The 23,706-nt window shown below is 59.2% G+C and overlaps 1 protein-coding gene across 4 annotated transcripts; it reads right to left on the reverse strand.

The window, feature by feature from the left end:
* Positions 1 to 3,163: 3,163 nt before the first annotated feature.
* Positions 3,164 to 20,502, reverse strand: USP21 (ubiquitin specific peptidase 21). Of its 4 annotated transcripts, none has more exons than XM_075071137.1 (14): positions 20,415 to 20,502; positions 17,374 to 17,467; positions 16,267 to 17,035; positions 13,979 to 14,038; positions 12,200 to 12,323; positions 11,383 to 11,494; positions 10,501 to 10,638; positions 9,812 to 9,876; positions 8,555 to 8,658; positions 7,614 to 7,700; positions 7,052 to 7,130; positions 6,377 to 6,484; positions 4,092 to 4,206; positions 3,164 to 3,593 (listed from the first exon to the last, which is right to left on the reverse strand). In XM_075071137.1, exons 2-14 carry the CDS (start codon positions 17,454 to 17,456, stop codon positions 3,503 to 3,505), a joined length of 1,935 nt encoding a protein of 644 aa, XP_074927238.1. In that variant the 5' UTR covers positions 17,457 to 17,467; positions 20,415 to 20,502; the 3' UTR covers positions 3,164 to 3,502. The 4 variants fall into 4 exon arrangements, with proteins under 4 accessions (XP_074927238.1, XP_032621025.1, XP_032621026.1 ...); XM_032765134.2 differs by having other exon boundaries at positions 16,231 to 17,035; XM_032765135.2 differs by having other exon boundaries at positions 20,363 to 20,471.
* Between the last annotated feature and the right edge of the window lie 3,204 nt (positions 20,503 to 23,706).

A 23,706-nucleotide genomic window follows, 5' to 3' on the forward strand; every position in this document is an offset into this window, starting at 1 on the left:
ATGTTGCCCCTCCCAACCCCCCCACTACCTCCAATGCTGCCGCTCCCAAGTCCCCAATAGCGCCCTCCCCAATCCCTGTATCACCCCCACACCACCCTTCCCAACCCCCCCATCCACAGCACTGAGGGCAGGAGACAGTTTGGGCAGAGATCCCTTCTGTCATAGCTCCTCAGGGTCTGGGCTAGGCCCTGGCCTTCATACAGGCCCTGGGAGTGACCTCATTAGTGTCCCAGACCCCAGGCTCCCACATTGTTTCTGGGGTGGAACATGCAACCCCACAGCTGCGGACAGGAGCTTTCAGTCTCCAGCTCCCCGACTCTGCAGCAGGTCCAACTTTGCTCAGACAGGGAGTGTCTGCAGCGACCCTGGGCAGCCTTCGTCAGTCATGGGCACGCAGCACCTGGGCATCCTAGGTTAACATGGGAAAGCCAGGCTCAAGTCAGAGTCCGTCTCGGCAGGCTCCCCTGGGCTCCAGCTTGGCTCTCTCAAGCTCTCTGTGTCGGGGCCCCTGTCTCTGCAGAGCAGCACCTTAAAGCCACCCCGGACTCCTCATTCCTTTGTTCCCAGCTGTCGCCAGGCTGAATTCACTTGTCCACCCTCCTGGGCTGCCAGTTAATGGCCAGGCCTTGGGACTCCTGCTGCCATCAAGCGTCTCCATTTCCATTCTTAGACTCGAGTCAGCTCCTGACGGGGCCTTTGTACCAACGTCGAGGGGTTGCGTCCCAACCTGCTGCCCACCCTCCCTTGTACGCTCTGTATGCAGCGGCTCCCAGTGGCCGGGAAAACTCAATCACACCTATGGACACATCAAATGACTCCAATTCCCCACCCCCTGAGTCAGGGCACGGGGGATTGGACTGGGGCTTGCAGAGGAGAGAAAAGCCGCTGCTTCCAATCCAGCGAGCTCAGTCAAGCAGCTTGAGGAACTGACCTCGCCTCAGCAGCCAAACAAATTAGTGACCAGGCGCTTGGAGCACAGGGCACCTAAATTCTGAGCCACCCAGCTCTGCCCCAGCCAGAGATGCGCTACACACTCTCAGCTCAGGGCTAGCCTAGTCCCAACCTGCCAGCCTCAGGGCTGGCTGGGTGTCACCTGCAAGTGTGACCTGGCCCAAAAGGTAACAACAGAGCTCCGGGCCCCGCTGCTCTCAGAATCCTTCCCTGCAGTCCAATGCGACCAAGGCTCTGGGGCCTATTTGAAGGCCAGCTGGGTGCTGGGGAAAGGCCCTCGGCTCGTTGCTGTCAGGTGCCAACAGCCCCTGCCCCAATGTGGGCTCACACGACCCAGGTACGTGTGACTTGCACCATCCCATCTGGCAGCCAGGGCCAGGATCCCTGCTCACAGAGCAGCAGGCCTGTCCATTTCAGTCCCTAGGCCACCCCAGATGGGAGGAACCCCCAGAGCCATGCACATCTCCCGCACCCTAATGCCAAGGAACTTTAGGGCCACCAAGGAAACTAAACCCTCCCTTGGGGGTGGGGGAGGAGTAGGACCCTGCTGCAACCATGAAGAGAACTCAGGAGTCCCAGCTACTGGCAGCGCCAGGGCCCATGACACACCCAGCAGGCTGCATCAGAGAACTGGTCTGAGCAGCCCTGGGGGTGATGCTGATGATACTCTGGGGTAACATTAATGTAGAGGCTGGATCCCAGGCGACTGAGCTGGAGAGAGGTCCCCCAGAGGCCGCATCCAGGGCTCTGGCCTGTTTAAATTGCCCCATGCGAGAAAGCAGCAGCAGCCCATAGAAACAGCTCTCGTGGCAAAAGGCTACTGACCATTCCTGCCTCTCCTGGCAGCAAAGGCATCTCGCAGGGCTAGCACATGTAGTGGCACTGAGTTCACCTGCCCTGGGCCTGGTTCCCCTCACAGCCTGGCAGTGAAGTGCTGTGGGCAGGAATGGTGCCCCACACCCTCCCGAGGCCTCTCTGCTGCCCTTTTAACTTGCGTGAGCCCGAAATAAGCAGCCTGAAGGGCCGTGGGGAAGCCAGGCTTTCTATAAACACGCTGCGGCGCTTTAGCAACTGGGGCAACCCGAGGGACACAGGCCCCTGAGATCGCAGCCTCCCCTTCCCCATCAGCTAGGGCTAATTAACTCCTGGCAACCAGCACAGCATGTTTGTCAACACACAGTGCAGCCCTCAGGAGCCTGCCCCAGGCTGCGGCTGCGGAATCCTGGCAGCATAGGGAACCTGCCAGCCCTAGGCCTTGGGGCTGATGGGGAGGAGGCAGCAGCTGAACGGTCACCCTCCGCCTTGTCGGGGATTTGTGGCAGGGGCCACTTGAGGCTTGTCCCCCAGACAGTACCAGGGGTTGGTCTGGTATTGGACGAGGGAGCCATTCTGCCCCTGTGCAGCATGAGCTCGCACACGCCCTCAGGCCGGCAGGGACAGGCCTGCACCATGCCGAGATGTGCCGGAGCTGCCAGGGTTCTAGGAACGTACGAGGGGGTGTTAAATCTCATCCACAAATTCAAGGACACAAATTCAAATTCTGCTGGCATCTCCCAACCCCACGCTTGGCTCCAGCCCTGCCTCCTTCCACCCAACTGGACCTGATGTCTCCTTGGGGGTGTCTGGCCACCAGCTCAAGTGCCATCTGGCTACAGCAGAGCTCCTGATCTGCCCCCAGCCCTTCCCTCTACCTCCTTACTCACCCCCAGGGCTAGTCTGGATCCATCAGTACCCTGGGGCTGATGGCTTCAGCCACCTCAGCGCTGGAAATAGAAAACGGACCCTGCTCCCCACACCCCTGGCCCAGGGGAGCTCTGTCCTGGTGGGTGGTCCTCGCTGTGGCAGGATCCCTGCCAGAGGCAGATATCTGAGCTGTACCAGGCTCTCAGTGTTTTTCATGCCAAGGGCATTGTGTTCTGGGCCCCGTCTGCTGGCCAGGCTGAGTTCACCCAGGGCTGGCCGTGTGCCCTGCGACCAGGCTCCCTTCCCAGCGTAACGTGCAGGCTGTGCATGCTCCGGCTCTCCCGGCCCTTTGGCACTAAGCCTCTGGGCCCAGGACAGCAGTTGCAGGTTCCTTCACCTCAGCCTGCAGCAGTTGATCCGGTGCCAGGCAGAACAGGGCGAGGCCAGCCGGAGGGGGGAGGGGGGAGGGAGAAGAGCTGAGCCCAAGCACCCAGCAGGGCCTTTCTCCCCCCACAGAGAGCCTGGGCACTTTTCTTAGTAAATTTATTCACAAAATGTTCCTGGCTGGGGGGTGGCTCCGGGGTTTATTTACAGCCTCACTGTGTGCACAAAGCCCCTGCACTATGCCAGAACAGCAGGGGTGGGGGCCATGCCAGGCCCCTCCCCCCCACACCCAGTGATGGGCAGGTCAGGCCCCTTGCCCCTGTCCAGTGGGTCAGCACGTCTCATCTTCCCCCAGGCACTGGTGAGCAGGTGGGCTGCCCATCCCCCACACCGCCTTCAGGCCGTGGGGGGCCAAGGATCCCCGAGAGCCGAGCTCAGTCTCTGAGGTAAGAGGGTTGCGGCACAGGCGCCAGGGTCCAACACTTCATTGTTTCTTCCCGTGATGGTCGTCCAGCTCATAGAAGAGCACGTAGCCCTCGCTAGACGGCACCTGGTTCTCGCTGAGCGGGGACACGCTGCAGGGAGGAGATGGCATTAGCTCCACACCAGGCCTGGCCTAGCCCAGCCCGCCAGCGCCCCCCAGGGCCAGGGCCATGCACTGCAGGCTAAGCCAAAGTGCCAGTGCAAGCTCTATTCCCAGCCGCTACCCCAGCAGTGCCAGCAGCACTGTGTGCTATCACTGACCAGGGAACAGGCCTGGCTGGCCCCAGGGCAGGGGGGGCTCAGCTTTCAGAGCAGTTCAGGGCTACCCCACCACCCCAGTGCACTGGCTCACTGGAGCCAGCCAGCAGGTGAGGGGCAGCCCCTCCCAGGAATGCCTGTCACCGGTGCAGGGCCTAGGAATGCTCCCACTGTGCCAGGGCTGGAGCCTCCCTCCTTGCAGCACGTCACAGTATCACACCCAGACACAGACCCGCAGCTATAGGCCCACTGGCCTCCTCCAGGGGGTTCAGGGTCTCACCCTGCACCCACCCCAGTGCCATGGCTGCAGGAGCGCCCTGCCCCCCACATACCGGGAATCATTGTAGACTCGCCAGCCAGACTGGTCCTTGCAGAAGGCGGTGTAGTGACCGTAGTGCACGCTGCCCGAGTGATTGCACAGGGCATAGAGGTTATACACCGGGCTCCCTGCAACACACAACGGCTCAGGCCTCAGCAAGCAGCCCCCGGGGCATTCCCCCCGCCCCCCCCCCCCCCCGCCCCCCCCCCACCCCCCCCCCCCCGCAGCTCTCACCACTCCCCCACTCCCCCTCCGCAGTCCTGACCACTCCCTTCATTCCCCTGTACTTCCCCCCAACCCTTCTCCACGCAGCCCCTGGGCATTCCCCAGCCCCCCTCCGAGCTCCACCATCCCCAGCTCCCCCTCCGAGTCCTGACCACTCCCTCATTCCCCGTACTCCCCCAGACCCTTCTCCACGCAGCCCCCAGGGGCATTCCCCTCATGCCCGCCCCCCGAGCTCTCGCATCTTCCCCAGATCCCCCCCCCGATGTCCTGACCACTGCCCCCAGCCCCTCCACCACTCCCCAAGCTCCTGCCTCCCCGTAGAGTCCTGACCACCCCCCAGCACTCCACCAGCTCCCCACCCCTGAGTTCTGACCACTCCTTCAGCCCCCCACACTCCCCAAGAGCCTTCTCCACACAGCCCCCAGCACTTCCCCAGGCCCCCAAAGCCCTCACCATGCAGTCCCACCCAGCACTCCCCCAACCCCTCCCTTAACAGTTAACCCTGGGCTGCCTGGCGGGAGCAGCCGCAGCCACACTGGCCAGATCAATCTCAGCCCCAGCCACTTAATCGGTTAACCGTTTAAACAAAAAAAAGTTAATAGTTTAAATGGTTAACTTACAAAACAGTATTTACATTCCTACCCTCCACAGCCTTCTCCATGCAGCCACCCCCGACACGCTTCCTCCTCCCCTCCAAGAGCCCTTTCCAGGCAATGAACCCCCTTGCTTGCCCCCAGAGCCCTTGCCATGGAGAAAGGCCACCCCTGCCAACTCCCTGCGTGTGTAGAGCGGTTCCTAGGTGGGTTCCAGCCTCGCTCTAGGTGGAAGGTCTGGCATCCCCTTCCCTAGCACAGGATCTGCCTCGGCCTTTTGGAAAGCTAGGCCCAGCTAGTGGAGCCAGCTGGAGTCAAGATGCCATGCCCTGGGGGCAGCCAAGCCTGCCCCGCTCTGAGTCTGGCTTACACTGCCCTTCTGCCCCATGCCCGGCTGCACCCACTTGCAGTCCCAGATTCTCAGCCCAGGATGGTGGTTCTGGGAAGAGCGTGGGCTAAGCACAGGCCAGGGAGGCAGAACATCTGGGTTTTAACCTTGGCTCCAACAGAGTTCTTCTGCAGCTTTGGGTAAGCTGCGTCCCCCTGTGCTTAGTTTCCCCACCTCCAGAAAGGGAAGGAGGATGCTCCACTCCTCTAGGGGGTGCTGTGGGGAGCACTGCCTGTCTGCTCAGCACCACTCCCAGCGTGTGGCAGGAGCGATGGTCCAGGTACAACCAGAGTGAGCTGCCAGCAGCAGTGCAGGGAGTCCCTCCCCGGGCATTTGCAGAGCCCTAAGGAGGATGCTCAGTGTCCAGGAGCTGGTTCCCCCAGAACCCACCCAGCTCCTAGGAAATAGACTCGAGGACTTTAAAGTCAGAACGGACCATTATGATCATCTAGTCTGACCTCTTGCACAACGCAGGCCACAGAATCTCACCCACCCACTCCTGTAACAAACCCCTAACCTGTGTCTGAGCTATTGAAGTCCTCAAACCGTGGGGCTGAACTGGCTGGATTTGGCCTGGGCAGCTGAGTCCATCCCCCAGAGCTCCATGGCCACCACTTTTATTGAACTGCCTCTCCCTTCAGCCCCTCCCTCCCCGTCACAAGGGCCCTGCCCCCTCCCTTCTGCCCCTCCTCCCTCACAAGGGCCCCACCCATCCCCCCTGCTGCCTTCAGCTGCTCCCTGCCCCTCACTAGGGCCCCACCCACTCCCTTCAGCCCTCCCCCCTTACCAGGGCCTGCCCACTGCAGATGCCAACAGCACCCGCCGACAGCAGGGGCCAGGTGTGGGCTATTCGTTGTGGGCTATTAGCCCTTTCAGCTCTGCTCTGCGCCCCATTGGAGCAACCTCAGGGGCCTGCCGGCCAAGGAGGTTTGGGGCAAATGCCTGCAGCAGCTGGTCGAGCAATGCGAGAGTCTCCCTCCCCAAGAACGAGGTCAGGAGCCCGTGTGCTCCCACCCCAGCCAGGGCCCTGCAAGACCTGGCTCGGGGGGAGAGTGCAGGACATGCCAGGTGGGCTGGTGCCAGGACACCTACCAGCCTTCTCACTGGCAAACTCCTTCAGGTTGAGTCGCTGCAGAGGGAAGTCCACAAAGACAGAGCATTTCTTGATGGAGTACCGGGTGGTGGAGAACCTGTTCAGGTCTGGCCAGCAGAGCAGCAGGGTTAAGGGAGGTAACGGGCAAGGGGACCAAGACGGAGGGGGGGCCTTTGTCCTGACAGGGAGGATGGCTCGTAGCCTGCAGGAACTTGCGCAAGCCCAGCCCCTCAGGATCCAGCACATCCCTCTCTACGCTGCTTGCTGCTAGTGCCAGGGACAAACCCACAGCTACCGAGGCCACAGATCCCAGCCAGGGACTGAGCAGACATCTGCCACCCGGGCTCTACCACGGCTGCCGAACCATCCACATTTGCTGTGTCCTGCGCTATGAGCCCCCACCCCTCCAGTGCTGGGACGCTGTCAGGAAGCCCAGCCAGACGCAGGGCTGCAGCACAGCATGTGCTGGATAAGGCCAGGCCTCTGGACCATGGAGCCAGCAATGGCCTGTACCCAGCAGGAAAACCCAAGCTAATCCCAACATCCCCAGATGCTGAGCAGGGCCAAGCCAGGGCTGAATGGGCCACCCAAAGGCAAAAGGCTTTGCCCCCTTCCTCCCTTCCCTCCCCCCCACCCCCTGCCCAAGTACTCCCACATCACAGCAGACAGGATACGCAGCACCAGGATGCGGGGGAAGCGCTGGATGGTCAGTTTCTTGGTGCTTCTCGTCCTCTGCCGGCACTTGTCACAGACCTGCTCCAAGGCACCGGACAGCCCAGCTCAGAGTGTGCAGGGGAGGAGGCCAAGTTATGCTGACACTCCAGCCCCTCTGTGGCTGGCACAGCCGGGCCCAGAGCCTCCTGGCTCAGTTACACCAGTGCCAGCTGCCCTCCCATGTCCCTGCATGAGCTGCAGGCTCCTGGTGCTTTTCTGTCAAAGCTCCAAGCAGCCTCCTACTGTCCCTCCCTGCTCCCCCACTTCCCTGTCACGCTCCCCTCTGCCTGGTGCCTGGATCTCAGCCTCCAAGCACCCCAGCTGGTGCTGCACCAGTTACTGCCCTACAGAGGCGGTAGTGATGCTGGAGCCCTCTGCAGCCTGACCTGGTCCAGCTCCTAGTGCCCCGCCCCATATGAGATGTTCCTGTGGGATGGAGAGGTCAAGGCCCCCCCAAGCACAGTGGGGTAAGGGCCCCTCTCTACGCACCCAATGGGGTGGGACCTCTGGCCCTTCCCTTACCGGGGCGTTCTCAGAATCCAGCTCCTCCTCCTTGGTGAAAAGGCTGAAGCAGTCAAGGAGAGAGACCTTCCCACCAGCAAAGCCTTTCTGCAAGGGAGAGCAGGGGAGGGGCGCACGGGGTCAGAGCAAGGGAGGGGGCTGAGCCCTGACAGGGAGGGGCGTGTGGAGTCAGAGCAGGGGGGCAGGCTCAGCCCTCGCGTGGAGGGGAGGAACAGACCAGAGAGGGGGCTCGGCCCCAGTCTTGGGGAGGCCTGGGGAATTGTCTGTGCAAGGCTGGCTCAGCTCGTCACTCTGAATGGGCAAAGAGGGGGCAGCCCTGCTCTGCTCCAGGAGCATGGAGGGGCAGCTGGTGTGCCAGGACGCAGAGAGCTCAGGGAGGCTGCAGCAGGGGAGTGGGCACACGCACAACCCTCGCTGGGCTGGGCAGGGCAGGAAGCATGGCCTCCCCACAATCTTCAAGCCGGGGTGGTGCTATGGCATCCAGCCATGGGCAACGAGTATCATAGGCCACAGGAGGCTGAGCCTCCCCAATTAGCCTGGCGTGGCCCCACCCACGCTCTGCCCTCAGGCCCGTTCCTGCAGTTCCTTCCCGCTTTCTCGTAGCCCAGGCTGGCTGAGGCAGACCACTGGGACTCGGGGCAGCTGGTGCTGGGATTGTGCTACTTGGCACTCTGGGACTGAGGCCCGCCTGCCTGACACTTAGGGGGCTGGGGCCCACCCAGACCTCTGGGTCTCGGGGCACTCGGGCAACCCGGGGAGGCCAGGGTGAGGGTGCTCTGAGCTTCTGTGGGAGGAGGGGGCGGGGGCTTGAGCAGAAGGGAAGGGGCCGGGAGCTAGCCTCACCCAACGGCCGGTTCACCAGCCACGCGTGCATCCAGCTGCCAAAGAGAGGATGAACCAGAACAGAGGGGGCAGCAGGTCTCTGCCCCCACAACCCCTACCTTTGGGATGGGGAGGGAGAGGTCACAGAAGACTTCGAAGGTGGTGGAGCGATAGCCACAGGCCTGACACTTGAGGCAGCTTTTCAACTGGCCGACAAAGAGATCTGGGAAGGAGACAGGACGGGGTGAGCACATATCTCCCCCACCCCGCGTCCCCTGCTCAGTGCTCGCTGCCAGCCCAGCTTGGCCCGGGACCGAGCACGCCACTACTAGGAGCCAAGGGGACATGCAGCTCCTCCCCTCGCTCCAAGACAGCTGTGAGAGTCGGTGCCCAGAGGGTCACCCAGCACCGCCATACCCAGGGCCCAGACCCTGCCAATGCCAGCCAAACCGCTGGGTGTCAGTGGCTGGAGCACTGCCCAGTGCCTGAGCCAGGCTCCATCACCAGTGACTGATGGGGATTGTGACATGGCCGCTGCACACCAGACTGTGCTAGAGATGGGAGAGGGAACATGTGTAGCTTTCCCCTCCCACCAGGGGCTTGGATCCTGCCCATGCCACCTGCGAAAGAGGCAACACTTCAGAGTTTGCACCCATGTGGTGCACTTCTACTGGCTTGGTTAGACCCAGCCTTCCCCTGCCCATCACCCTGCTCCAGGGAGGGGCAGGATGCTGTGCACTTAGAGCCCTGCACATGCTGAGCTCAGAGTACCATCCTCTTGCACAAGGGGCTAGAGGGAGACACAGTCCTGGCAGAGGCTGCCTGTCCCAGTCAGGGCTCTCCTCTGGTTCAGCCCCCAGCCGTGGGCCCAGAGGGGGTGCAGGGGGGGCATGGAGCCATACCTCCATCAGAGCTCCCAGCTGTAGGCCCAAGGAAGGAGGAGGGCATGGGCAGCGAGTATAAAAGTGGAAGCTCCCAAGAAGTGGGAGGGCCACCCACACTCCACCCCGAGGCGTCGCCCGCACTGTGCCTCTCCCCCCCAATGCCCCCGGCCTTGCCCCACCTCTTTCCCCAGCCCCCTTCCCCTGCCACTCCCACCTCTCCAGGGGAGGGAGCAGACAGGTGCAAAGGCAGGCAGAGGGGGAGGAGAGGAGCCGGGGGTGGGGGCGGGCTGGGAGGAAGAGGTCTAGGGGGAGTTGGGCCTTGGGGTGGAGTGGAAGGTGAGGCCACAGACCCAGCAGCAGTTCCCCTCCCCCACTTCTAGGGAACTTCTGACACTCGCTCCCAGCCTCCCCAAAGGCTGCCTATGGGGGAGGGGAGGCCATGCACCCATCAGAGCCCCCAGCCCTGGGGCCAGACGGGCCAGTTTTGCTCACCCACTATCTTGCTGTCCTCTCTCTCAAGGTAGCGCTTCCACATCTGGTTGGCTCGTTCGTCATCACTGGGAAAAACCCAAGAGGGAGACAATAGTGGGGGGCTGCTGAGGGAGGAACCCCAAGGGCAGCTCCCTCCACACATCAGCCTGGGCTCTCCACAGCCCCTTTGCCCCCTCGGCCCCATTGCTGAGGCAGCCAGGGGTGGGGTTGTGCCTTGGGGGCTTCTACCCTGCTGGGGGGGCTGAGACGCCCCCAACTCCTCCCTCCCCAGGCCCCGAGCAGGCAGCCCCCAAGCTGAGAGCAGCCCATGTGCTATTGTCAATATCCTCCCCACCTGCCCCCTTGCTCCCGCTGCAGGCTCCCTGCCCCCTGGGAGACAATGCAGCTGCTGGGATAGGAGCCTGGGAACCCTATGCCCCAAATCCACCGAGAGCTGCCTGCTGGCCCTAGGGCTCTCACCACTCCTGTCCCCGAGGCCTAAGCCAAGGTCAGACTAACCAGACCCAGCCAGGACACTGGCCTAGTTCCCGCCCCCTTGAGCCCCTCAGCCCTGGCTGCAGAGTGACAGAGTCCTTGCCAGGGGCAGTCCTCCTGCTTTCAGACCCTCAGTGCAGGGTTACAAGGACCAGCTCACAACATGAGCCACATTTCACTGAGTCCCTGGGAGTCGCAACCCCCGACCAGCTCACCTCAGGGGGTCCGAATCCTCTAGCACCGAGGGCCATTTGGTATCAGAGAGGATGCTGGGAGTTTTGCGCCCCTTCCTGTTGATCTCCACATGCAGCCGGTCCATGAAAAACTTCAGAAACTCCTGGGCATCCTGCTGGCTACAGACAGGAACAGCCAGTCAGCCCCATCCCCCCCTTCAAGAGCTTCCACACACTGCGTCCCCTACCCCAGACCCACACCCTCCACACACTGGGTCCCCAACCCCAGCTGCCTCCACACACCTTAGCCCCAGCCCTGCCCCCCACAATCCTCTACACACTGAGTCCCCTTCCCTAGCCCCAGCCCCCTCCACACACTGCAGCCCCAGCCCCCCCTACACACTCAGTTCCCTCCCCCAGCCCCCTCCACACACTGTGTTCCCTTCCCCCGCCCTGACCCCCAGCACCCTCCACACACTCAGTCCCCTCCCCAGCCCTGCCCCCCAGGACACTCTACACAATGGGTCCCTCCCCTGGCTTCAGTTCTACCTCCCAGGACTGTCCACATTCAGGGTCCCCTCCCCTTGCCCCACAGCACTCCACACTCAAGGTTCATCAGCAGTGGGCTTTCCCTGCAGCCGGGCTCTGATCCTAGCACTGCTGCTGTTGGCCCCCCCCTCACTCAGCCAGGGCAGAGGAGCGGAGATCCGGCAGGCCTCTGCAGGAAGGGGCTGTCAGCCAGGACCCAGAGGAGGTCTTAGCTGCTCTGCGCAGACTTGAGATTGCAGGGATCCCATGCCCTGACCAGACCAGTTCCTCCCAGGTGCACACGATGCTGGTGACTGCATTCCCATGGTGCTCTGGGACGGCCCCTCCCCATGGCTGTGGGAGAAGGGGTCCAGGGGCCACATGGAGCCCTCTCACCTGTAGCCTGTGAAGGACGGGACGTATTTCTGAAAGATGGCTTTGAAGCGCCCGGGGTTCACAGCTTTGGTCGAGTCTGGGTGCCACAGGGAATTGATGACATCTGCAAATGCTGAGGGGTGACAAGCCACCAGCCATGTTACCCCGCCCCACAGCCAGCTCACTCACCCCAGCTAGCATGACAGCCATGGGGCGGGGAAGTGGGATTCCCTGCCTCTGTGGAGGGGCCAATCTCCAACTGGACCCTGCTAGAGCAGCCCTGGGGGTGCGGGGAGAGAGCAGGAAATATCCTCAGACCTACAGGGTACTGCTGCCCCCAAACCCGTGTGTGGCACTGACTGGCGCACAAGGAAGGGTGAAGGAACAGCTAGATGGGGTCAAAGGGAGCGTAGGACAGTGAGTGGAGCCCAGGAGTCGTCAGGATCCTATTTCTGACTCTGCCACCAAGATCTCTCCCCCATGCTTCGTTACGGCCCTCCAGCCTTGCCCTTGCCCTGTGGTGCCCAGAGTGATACGGACACACTCAGCACTCCAGAGCCTGGAGAAGGGCCCATCCTCCATACACCTCTGCCCACCCCACTGCCATGCTGGGCACAGTGTCAGTACTGCCACGGCAGGGAATTCGGCCCTGCTGCTTATGTAACAGATTTTCCAGCTGGCCTCACTTCAGCAGGGTGCTTACATAACCGTGCTCACTGGGGCGGGGATTAGCTCCCACGGCAGCCAGACCCAGGCTTTAGGAACTCCTAGGCAGCGAGCCAGCTGTGTGAGTGCAGGACTGGGGAGTACCAGGGAGGCATCTGGCCAGCTCACCTACCTTCCGTGAGCTCCTGCTGGGCCCGCGAGGCGCCGGGCTGCTCCTGGAGGAACTCCTTGCGCAGGCAGTAGTCGCGCAGAGGCTTGGTGCTGCTCAGGCACTGGAGCACAGCATTCATGAAGCACTGGAGGGGCACAGGCAGGCAGTCACAGCGGGCCCACGCCCCGGGCACTGACTCCCCCGGCCGTTTGTATGCAGCACCTGGGCAGCTGGGATTGGGCAGCCCAGGAGGGGCTGTAGTTCCTACTGGCCAGGAGCCATGGAGAGTGGTGAGCCCACAGAGTGCAAGCACGTGGGCACTGGGACCCACCGTTACCCCTCTCAGCCAGCTCACCCTGCCAAGCTCTGCTCCAAGCCATCCCGACAGCCACAAGAGGGTGCTCTTGAAGCCACAGATCTCTTGCCACTGTGCAGAGACCCGGCTGGCAGCAGATGTAGCAGGGACACCAATAGGCTCCCAAAGGAGGGGGCCACCCACAGTGAAGCGGATCGATGCTGGTGATGGGGAGGAGGGTCCCTAGAGATCAAACCCCCCAACACCACCAGGAAGACAGAGTCACTGGCCACGTGCAGCTGCTCAACCACCTCCCCAGCTAGACCCAAGCTGCTGCCACTCATTGCTGCACCAAGGCCTCTTGGAGCCTCTCAGACAAACACAGGCAGAACTCGGCTCAGCCAAATCCCTGCCACCTGGGCTATAGGAGAATCTCCATCAGCAGCACAGGGCCTCTGACACACAGCAGTGACACTGTGCTAGACACAGCAGGGTTTGGGCAGAGGGCCAGAAAGCCCCCCCGAGCAGCCTGGGATGGTTTAGTGCTCTCCAGCGCTGGGGCTGCAGGGAACAGCGCAGAGGTAACAAGCCCAGTGGGCGCAAGGGGAACCACAGCTCACAGCACAACTGCTGGCTCCTCCATGCAACATAGGCATCGCCCTTTGATTGGACTCAATGGGGTCTTTGTATCGACGTGTGCAGGCTCCGGTCCACCATACTGCTGGCAGTAACAGGCGCAACCCCTGATCACCACCCCCATCCATCTGCCCCAGCCCAAGGGCTCTGGGAGCCTGTCTGCACTGGGAAAGGCTGCTGCACTCCCAGTCCCACAAGGATTAACGCAGGCAGGCAGGCGCTGGCTCAGAGATGGCAGCAGTGGGAGAACAGTCCCCAGTGAGCAGTATTCCAAGGGTGCTCATTGCATCAGGGAAGGGACAGACCAGGGAACACTGAGGAAAGGACGACTCGGGGAGGTTACATAGACCATGACGACATTAGACTCGTGAGAAACTAAAGCACTCAGCGATCTCAGACCTCCTTGGCGGGGCACCCCCAATGGAAGGGGCACCCCCACATGGCACATCAGGGAATCATGGCCCCAGTCATGTAGAAACCAGGCAGCCCAGGTCTCCATTCTCTGCATGTTGTGTCACTGACACGAGTGCAAAACGGGCGTGAAACACCACAGTGCTGTGCTCATCTTGCCCTGGTGTGAACAATGGTGAGGGCTACACAGGGAGAATCAGGACTGAACTGGGCACAGCAGAAGGGGGTGCAATGCAGGGAGGATGTGCTACCTCAAGTCTCCCCAGTTCCAGCCCCTCTGCATGTCAAACACTTTCCCAGGCACCAACTGATATTTTTGACACCATCAAACACAGGCTCTAGGCTTTTCAGAAAGCCTTTTACAGGGGCCATCCTGCCTCCCAGTGTCCCCCAGCATGTGTGTGGGGGGGGGGGTCCCGCTGCCCAGGGCTCCCCAGCACTGAACACTGGGTGCTTACCGTGTTGCCAAGATTGCGGAGTCCGATGTGCCCAGAGCCCAGGAGGAGGGTGTGGTGCGTCTGAGAAGATGAGAGAGAGACAGGATGAACACCTGGGAAAGGGACTGTGAAGTAGCTAATTCACGCATGAGCAGGAAGAGTCCGTGCCCTAATACTGTAAATAGGTTGATCCCTGCCTCATGTCTCCTCAGGAGGATGGCCACACATGGCCAGCCCAACCCATTCCCTCTACACACACACGCACACAGCCGGCTCATGGCCCCCAGAGGCTGGAGATGTCCCGTTGCCTACAGCCAGCAGAAGGAAGAGCATGGTGCATTACCTCACTGGTCATCAGCAGCAGCCCCATCACCGCCGTGTGCACCACCGACTCCGAGATATCCGCCCCCTTGCCCTGCAGCTCTCGTTTGGTGGCCAATGTGCGGTGCAACTTTTGAGGCAGCTCCACCAAGGTGGCTCCCTGCAGGCCTGGCATGGTTCCTGCCGCACGGAGGAGCGGGCAGCCGGAGCCCTGAGCTTGCCTTGCGGCACCAACTGAAGGAACCACAGGGCCCTCCCTCTGCCTCTATAAACCATCAGCTCATTAGCTGAGCCGATTTCCCCTGGCTATTCCGGGCCCTGCTCAAGGCTCATCTCTGTGGGATTAATTAGCAAGGAGAGCTACTTTGGGGACAATGAGTGTTTGAAGAACCACGGAACAGAGAAGGAAAATACAACCAAATACTCACTGACCATGCAGCAGGCACAGAGCACTCCTAGAAGGGATGGGGAAGAAACCAGCTACCCTGGGCCGACCTGTCTCAGGGCTGCCATAGTCCACTGAATTGCTAGGTGGGCACATGCCAAGCTTCCACACAGTCGGCTAGCCCTACCTGGGGTGGCAGGCCATGCCTAGTGGTCACCCCCATGGCTGTGCTCAGACAGATTACATAAGAGATTTCCTAGAAGGAACTGATTACACTTTCAGCCGGTGCCAGGTGGACACACCTGGGAGGTTCTTTTGGTAGGGAAGATGAGGAGCTGCAGGCAATGGCTGAGGGGAAGGTCTGGGTCAGGCCATGGGGGAATCCCAAAGCTGGTAGCTCAAGATTTGAGTGAGCATTTGGACAGTTTTGGCCACTCTGATCACCTGGGGCAGAGCCTTGGATATCAGGTCTGTTGTAGGGGACACTTCTGGAGTAGCCAGAGAGATTGAGGGGCCATTGCTAACCTCTGTGGTTTTGCATATCACTCTTCGCTGCCTGTCACACATCCCTGAGTCTCCTGGATGAGCAATCCAACAATCCTCGGGGTATGTGTTAACTTCACCTGCAATCCCACTAGCTAGATGTCTTCACTGAAACCACGAGCTGGTTCTCCACCCCTCCCACCCCGAGGGCCCCCCAGCTAATGGAGCACTGGATGCAGTTCCTGGAGCAGCCAAAGTCGCTGCTGCAAGGCAAGTCAGGGTCCACAGGGATATCATCCACGCTGGGACTGCTTGCTTGCTGGCATGCCGTGCTCCTGCTCAGCAGAGCCAGAGACCCCCACCAGACTCCCTGCAGGCCTGGCGACTAAATTCTGATATAGTCGAGTCCTCACAGGCTTGCATGTGCATTAGGGCAGATAGGAGGACGCTGAAGGCATGGTGTGGTGGAAGGATGCTCCTGGGAGAAGCATGGTCAGACAACGGACTTGAAAAATCACTCCACCTCCAAGGCCCAGCTGCCAACCTTGCTGAGGCACACCACCCTCCTGCCAACCCAGCACACCCGACTATTCTGCCTCCTGGCAACATCGTTCTGACAGCAGCAACTCTGGTGCTAGCTCTATGGGAGGCAGAATGCTCAGCTGGATGGGCAAACCAGGGGAGTCCATGATGGTGCTGGCTTTCGACTTGCCTGCTCAGCAGGTTGAAGCCAGAATCACAGTGACCACAAGCTCATTTTCCCAGGATCCCACCCACAAGGTGCTGGGTTCTCATGGAACGAGGCAGCTGGGGGCAGCTTGGGGAAAAACCACAGAGCACCAGGGCTAGACTCCTCCATGGAAAGTAAGGGCTGGGGCAAGATGGGAGAAAGCCCCCCTCCCCCTTGAGGAAGCCCCAGATTGCAGCCCCCAGACAACAGACCAGGGACTGCCACTCTATAGCAGTCTGCAGTAATGAGGCTCATCCACCCCAGCAGGCCTGGGAGCAGAGCACATGGAGGATGGCAAGGCAGAGTGCTACCCGCCATGCTCAGTACACGTCAAACAACAATTACAGCAGACACCTTCTTGTCAGGCCTGCTCAGAGCTGGAGGCGGTACCTTGCCCTGGGGTGGGCTCCCAGCTGCTGGAACATCCTGGGGGTGCACGTACTCGGAGACCTGAGGATCAGGGGTGTGAGTCCTGGTGCAGCCCTCAGAGCGGACAGAGAGCAGCGTGCCAGTGGGCCTCCCATCCAGCCCAGGAGACACATTGACTCTCCTGAGAGAGGAGCTCCGCTGGAGAGCCAAGGGCCCCAGGCCAAGCTTCTGGCTGCAGGATGGGCTGCGGTCCCGGAGCACCAGGCGGCTGAGCACCATGCTCAGCTCCTCCCCTCGCCCCCCAACTTGGCTCAGGTCCCCAATGCTGATAGACTTGGAGCGGGCGAGGTTGTTCCTCCTGCGCTCAGAGTCTCGTTCCACCAGCAACACTCCTGCTGGCAGGGAGAAGGAGGTGCTGCCTGACATGGTGCCAGGCTGTGGGGAGTTGGGCACCTTGACCGCATGGTCAGCCTTCACTGGCCCTCGCCTGGGCACCGAGCCCCGCAGCTGGTCGCTGCGCTTCGAAGCACGACCCCTTTCAAGCTCCTGCTTCTTCCCCCGATCGTCCAGCGGGCTGGGCCGGGGAGGCAGCGGGCGAAGCTTGGGAGCCATGGAGAGCCCATTGGCCAGTCCAGGGGAGACTGAGGCGTGGCGCTCCTGGCTCACGGCCCGGTGTCCATTCAGGAGCTTGGTGGTGGCCTTGGGCTGCAATGTGATGGCCTGTTCTCTAGCCCGGCTGACCCGGTGTTCAGAAGCCTGGGGCATCGCAGAGACAACGGAGAGGAGAACCCTGGGGAGACAGGGAGAAAGACGAGTCAGCGTGGCAGATCAAAGCTAGTGTCACTCAAATGGAGGCCAGCTACCAGGAGGCAGGACTCCAGGCTGCCAATTCCAGCTCCAGGAGGGAAGTGTGGTCTAGTGGGTTCAGCAAGGGAATGGGAGACCAGGCTCCTGGATTCCTGCGCTGACTTCCTGTGTAACTTGGGTGGATTCTCTGTAATTCGAAGCTGGCTAGCTGCATTATGGGAAGCGGAAACCTTCCTCTGCAGCACCAGGTGCTGGCTACGGCTGAGGCGCAGATGCTGGGCTGCAGGGACTGGGGCTCCGAGGCAGCACAACCGGACATACCTCTCGCAAGCCGCGAGTGCCTCTTCCCTTCCAGCGCCAAGCTCACACCCCTCCACGGTGGCTGTCCAGGTGGAGATTCCCATTGGCTGAGGCCCTAGAACACAAGACAGGATGATCCAGGCACAGGTTCCCATGGCAGTTTCATCCTGGTCTTCTGGTCACCAGAATCTGTGGGAAACCCTCTGAAAGGCAACAGAGCCCAGCCCCGAGCACCTCAAACTGGTCCATGTCACAAGGGAAAAGGAGGAAGGGTCTGCAGTGAGACAGGCCCCATCGGACTCCACCCACTAGAGTAGGATACTGTACACCTGGGCAGGAAATGATGCGGTATCCTGAGGGCAACAGGTGGTGCTGCTAGTGAAGAGAGAAAGCTGGGCACAGGCTCTCCCTATCCCACAATGCACCAGCACCATCACACAGCTAAGCCAGGAGTGCCTGCGCCTAGCTAGAGGCAGCATCACGCCACCTAACCCCCTTTCCGCTCTGCTTCAAGGACAGTCTCCTGAGACGGCCTTTTACTCCCCTTTCAGCAGGTTTTCAAGGGAGAGAGTTTATGGGCTCTGGTGCCTTCCAGCCAAGACCACCAAGCTCCAGGCAGGTGTAACTAAGGATATGTCGACGCTGCAATGAAAACCCCTGGCTGGCCTGTGCCAGCTGACTCAGGCTAAGGGGCTATTTAATTGCAGTGTAGCTGTTCAGGCTCGGGCTGGAGCCCTGGCTCTAGGACCCTGCGAGGTGAGAGGGACCCAGAGCTGAGGTTGCAGCTCAAGCCCAAATATCTACACCGCAGTTAACAAGCGCTTAGCCCAAGCCCTGTGAGCTCAAGTCAGCTGGCACGGGCCAGCCACGCGTGTCTAATCACAGTGCCGACACACCCACCGCGGCCCTGCCGCTAATTGCAGCTAGGAGGTCTGTGCAGAAGGAGCCACTCCACCACTAGGGGGATCAATGGGTGCCTTGTGTCAGTCTGACAGAGAGGCCAAGGGCTGAACAGGCCCTGGTGACCACACTCCTCTCCCGCAGGGGTCTCTCCATGGCATGGCTAAGGCACGTCAGCAGTCCCAGTTTGCTCTCCTGCCGCCTGGTTCCCAGGCTCTCCAGTCAGACCTTTTCTCACAGGGTGCTGCTGTCAAACCCCCTCACCTCTCACACTGAACTACAGAGGTGATTAGGGTGAGTCACTGAGCCTCTAGTCAGGACGTGGGTTGCCAGTTACTCCCACCAATCACCTCTGGCAGGGGCTGGGCTTTGCCACTGCAGAGCTCATAACCAGAAGCCGTGCTCATATCTGGCAAAGAAACTTACTGATTCCTCACCCCTGCTCTCTAGAACAGGAGCCCTGGCCCATTCCTGCCTTCTGGCATCCGGCACAGAACAGTGAAGAGGGCACAGACTCCACACAATGAAGCCAGCCAATACTTGGCATACAGGATTGAAGAGAGCTAGAAGCCTTAATTAGGGTCCGTCGGCACCATCCTGTACACTGTCATTAACTGGCTAATGTGTATACATAATGCTGCCATCTTCTGGATGGAATCAGACCTACTCAGCTGTGTGTCATAAGCCCGATATTTCTAAAAACTAATGGTGATTCCCTTTTAACTCAAACAACAGAGGACTATGCTTTTGGAGCAGGAGAATCAGTGTCTTTCTATCTCTGATGTCATTGTGAAGTTCCTACCAGTCCAGCATAATGGCAATTGGGAAGTCACAAACGTGTCACAATAGCAAATCCCCACAATACATATTGAGATAAGAGGAGCACGATTCATTTGCGATTTGCTTCGGGAAAATCAGCACAGGTCCCTGCTACTGCTCAATGGCCTCAAGACAGAGTATGCGGCATTTCAGAAAGGGAAAGCACAGGGGAGTGCTATGAACTGGGACACCAGGCCAGGGCTACAGAGCAGCTGGCCAGTCAAAGCCAAGTCATGTGACACTTCCCCTTGCAAGTGGGATGGCGCAGTGCGCAGATTCTGCCCATCCAAGCATGGCATTGGTCAAGTTGCCAGGAGCCCAAGGGCTGCCCCAAATTTGTGTAAAATGGAGAAAGCTGCATCCGTCTTCCATCTTCTACCTAGAGGTGCAGCCCACAGCGACTACAGATCCCAGCATGCAGTGCTCCTCTCAATCTAAGCAGCCATGCTGCATGGCTGGCTGGGACCAGTAGTCTCTTCAGGCCGCACTTCCATGGACAGTGCCAGACAGCAAAGACTTTTCATCTCCTGAGGCAGTCTCTATACGGATCACTCAAATAAAGAAAACTTATTTTCAAAACTTTCTGTGGTGTTCCCCCACCGGCCACACTCACCTCCGTCATTCCTCATCCTACCCAGTTCCCACACCCCTTGCTGCCAGCCAGCCTGCCCCTTGCCTGCAGGCAGAGAACCCAAGTACAAGGGGCAGGGCAGTGTCCTTGTGCAGAGCCCAGCTTCTGATCATTCCGGTCTTCCCTCACCCTGCCCCCTAAACCACATCTACCCTATGTGACCTCCAGCTGCCTAGAGACCCTCTACAGCCCCAGCCCTCTATACACCATTCCATAACCCTATGCAGAGGCATCTATCCATCATCGCACAGCCCCTAGAGAGAGAGCAACCACCCCTATATACAGACCCCATAAATATATATTACACCCCCATATGGAGGCCCCAAAACTCAATCCCCTATATATAGCCCCCTATATATACACAATATCCCCTATATGCAGGCTCCAATCCCCTAGAGTAACTCCCTATATACAGCCTCCCATGCATACATTATCCCCTATATGCAGGCCCCAACCCCCTAGAGTAACCCCCTATATACAGCCTCCCATACATACATTATCCCCTATATGCAGGCCCCAACCCCCTATAGAGTAACTGCCATATACACATTACACCTTCTATGCAGGCCACAGCCCCAAGAGAGTAACCCCCATACACAGCCCCCTATATACCTCCTCCCCATCCCTGCAGCCCGAGGAAACCCCCCTAACCCCACATACCATGAAGGGTGCCCACCCCCTCCGAGGCCCTGGGGGGTGGGTCGGACCCTACCTCCTGCAGGACGCCATAGCAACAACCCCCGCACCGGGAGCCGCCATCTTTGTTTTTGTCCCCGCTGCCCGGCTACGAGTTACTTCGGTCGGCTCACGGCGCATGTGCCGCCATCCGCAGCCTTCGCCTTCTAGGCCCAGTTTGCGCGTGCGTCACCGTCCTGCTCTAGTGACACATCCCCGTCGCCATGGAGGCAGAGAGGCGTCCCCCCTCCTTAAAGAGACAGTAGCACCAACAGGGACAGTTACTGTGGGGTCGCCGAGGCTCCGGCTGCTGCTGTATCTGAGTCTGAGACATGCGAGGGGGGCACCTGTGCTGAGGGACACGGGATATACCACACCCACTGGGGGGCGCCTGTGCTGGGGGGCAGGGTATAGGACATAGCACTTCCCCATGGGGACCCCTGTGCTTGGGGTAGGGGACACACCATGGTGCTGCTAACCTGACCCTGTCCCCTGGGACCCCTGTGCTGGGGGTACTGGACACACCACAACCTGTGGGGCCCCCGGTGCTGGGAGGTACGGGACACACCACATCTGTGCTGCCAGGGTTGGGAGATGCAGCACTAGATGTGTAAGTACAAGGGTTAAGCCAGCCTGCCCACTGAGGACATGTCTCTTGGCAGACCTGTGTCCCATACCCCCTCCCAAATGCAGGGGTCACCAGGGATACGGCGGGGAAATACTACACTAAACTTGTGCGTGGCTGAGATCCGCTCATGGCTGAAAAAGAGCTGGCTGAAGCTGAACTGGAGGAAGACAGAAGCGATGCTGGTGCAGAGGACAGTATTTTGCAGAGTTTGCAGCCATGGTGCAGTCTCCTTTGACTGAAGGATCACATCTGCAATTGGCTAATTCCGTCTGTCATCTTAGGAGTACTCTTGGGTTCCTTGCTGATGCTGAGCCCTCACATAGCAACTGCTCAAGTAACACTCCACCATCTCTGGTTGGCTGGGACACTCCGTCCCACTTTAGCAGATGATGACCTGACCTAAATTATTCAGGTCTTCGTCACCTCTCAGCTGTATGGCAGACGTGATAGGCTGGGCATAAAGGCATTGGCACTCAGGAAACTCTAACTGGTACAGAACATTGCAGCCTTGTCTCTTCAGCAGCACAGGCTGTCACAAGTACATCAGATCCATTCTCTGCTCCCTATGCTGGCTGCCACAGAATAACAGACCAGTTCGAGGTTGCGGTCTTTTATCTTCAAAGCGCTCCATGCCCTGGGCCCAGGATACTTAACAACTTAAGAGCTCCAGGACGAAGACTGTGGTCAACAGCTTCACTCCTCTGGCTCAGTGGAACTCTCAACTATAAGAGCAAAGCCTGTCTAGGCAGGAGAGAGAACTTTCTCCTGGGCTGGCCCGAGACTGTGAATTAATTCCCCTGAGAACTAAGAACCGTCACAAACCATGTCACTTTCCACTCCAAGTGCGAAGCATATTTCTTTGCCCCACTTTCTCTAACAGAAACACATGGCAACAGGTATAGTTATAAATGGTAGTAATAGTAACCATAAAATAACATTTAAAAGAAAGCCTGTGAAAAGAAGACTCCTCTGCACATACTTCTCTTCTGGGCAGAGAAGGAAAAACCAAGCAACAGGTCACACATGTCGATTACAGTGCAAACTTCTGAGGCTGATCAATGGACATTTATAGTTTCAACAAACACTCGTTTGATATTTCTCTGTGTTATAATTCTGAAGAGCTTATGCTGCTGCCCCCTGCCCATCAATATCCCTTTGTACCACACTGACACAGCAGTATATAGGGGCTGTGAAATTGGCAAAAGGCCTTTCCCCAGTTCCACAAACATTGCCCTGCAGACAGTTATCCCCATTATTGTAAGATTTTAACTCTATCAGCACTTTCTGTAACAAGGAGGAGGGTGTGTGCTGTGGGAAGGGGATGTATTGCAGAGGAGGGGCCTGGGTAGGGAGGAGGAGGTGATCCCTAATGCAGCCATTCAGAATGGATTTAATGCTTTTTCTCTTTGTTTTATACACACAACTGCAGTGGCTGGAAGATGAAGCTAGACAAATTCAGGCGAAAATAAGCCGTATATTTTTAACAGTGTGAGTAATTAAGCATTGGAAGAGCGTACCAAGATTTCTGGTGGATTCTCCATCACTGGCCATTTTTAAGTGAAGATGGTTTTTTTTAAGAAAATCAACAAATGCTCTGGATCAAATACGTTATTTGGGAGCAGGTCTCTGGCCTGTTTTATCCAGGAGGGCAGACTAGATGATCACCTTGGTCCCTTCTGGCCTTGGAATCTATAAATCCATGAAAAATGGGTCTGTATGTTACCATGGAGAACTGCTGCTTGGTGATTCCAGACACAGCTGAAGCTGCCAGAGAAAAACCAACTGCTTCTTCAGGGAACTTTTCTTAGGACTTTGGGCCAGTTAATTTGCAATTCTCTTTCCCATTTGTTAGTTTGCAGCCACATTTCCAGTATGTTTGGGTGCACGATGTAGCTATGCAATAAAACACTGGCTGGTTTGAATGTATCTATGCTTCAAGCGGCTTATCTGTGTAATATGATCCATGTTCAGGGGAGTTCTCTGGCCTGTGTTCTGTTGGTGCTGGAGGTCAGGCTAGATCAGGCCTGCACAACATTCGGTCCCCGGGCAACATGCAGCCTACGTGGGCTCACTGTGCGGCCCGCAGGCAAGCGGTGGGGTGGGACTGCTGGGTTCGCCCCCTGCCCGGGTGTGGGGGGCTGCCTCAACCCTGTGCGCATGCGCACCGCACCCCAACCGCCCTAATGGCCAAAATCGCACGTGTCTCCATCTCTCGCTTCCCCCACCTGGCATACAGCGGGTGCGTCAGTTCCCCGGCCTGCTGAGGCAGGAAGCATTGGGCACAAGGCAGAGCTGGTATGTGCCGAGTGAAGGAAGGGGTGCCCGGCCTGGGCTTGAGCTGCAGCTTAGGGGGTGGACTGAGCCAAGACCCCCCCAAAAAACTTCCCCTTCAGTTGGAGGCGGGATGGCTACTGCGTTGGTTGGTCCCAGGGCAGCCTCCGTAATGATCGGGGGTGGAGGTGGGCTGAACTGTCTGTGGGCAGCCAGGAAATCCCCCCAGGAAGATGTGTGTGTGCGTGTTGCACCTGCCCTGCCCCGACTGCTACCCCCTTCCCCTCCCCAACCCCATCACACTGTCCCCTCCGCCCCCAGCCTCCCTGCAGCCCCTGTATTTGTGTTGGACAGTCGCATCCAATCCCTTCACACTGCCCCCCTTTCCCCTACCCTTAGTTCATAGCCCCAGAAAATCCCTTCAAACTGT

Source organism: Chelonoidis abingdonii, chromosome 11, assembly GCF_003597395.2.
Source record: "Chelonoidis abingdonii isolate Lonesome George chromosome 11, CheloAbing_2.0, whole genome shotgun sequence".
NCBI lineage: Eukaryota > Metazoa > Chordata > Testudines > Testudinidae > Chelonoidis > Chelonoidis abingdonii.

Bases quoted from the DNA above. Each gene is read 5' to 3' on its own strand.
- USP21 (XM_032765134.2), bottom strand. From the start codon at position 17,456: ATGGGAATCTCCACCTGGACAGCCACCGTGGAGGGGTGTGAGCTTGGC. The intron at 8,659-9,811 runs GTGAGCAAAACT...TCTCCTTCCCAG, and splicing joins AGAGGACAGCAAGATAGTGG to ATCTCTTTGTCGGCCAGTTG. The intron at 7,701-8,554 runs GTAGGGGTTGTG...TCTCCCTTGCAG, and splicing joins TCTCCCTCCCCATCCCAAAG to AAAGGCTTTGCTGGTGGGAA.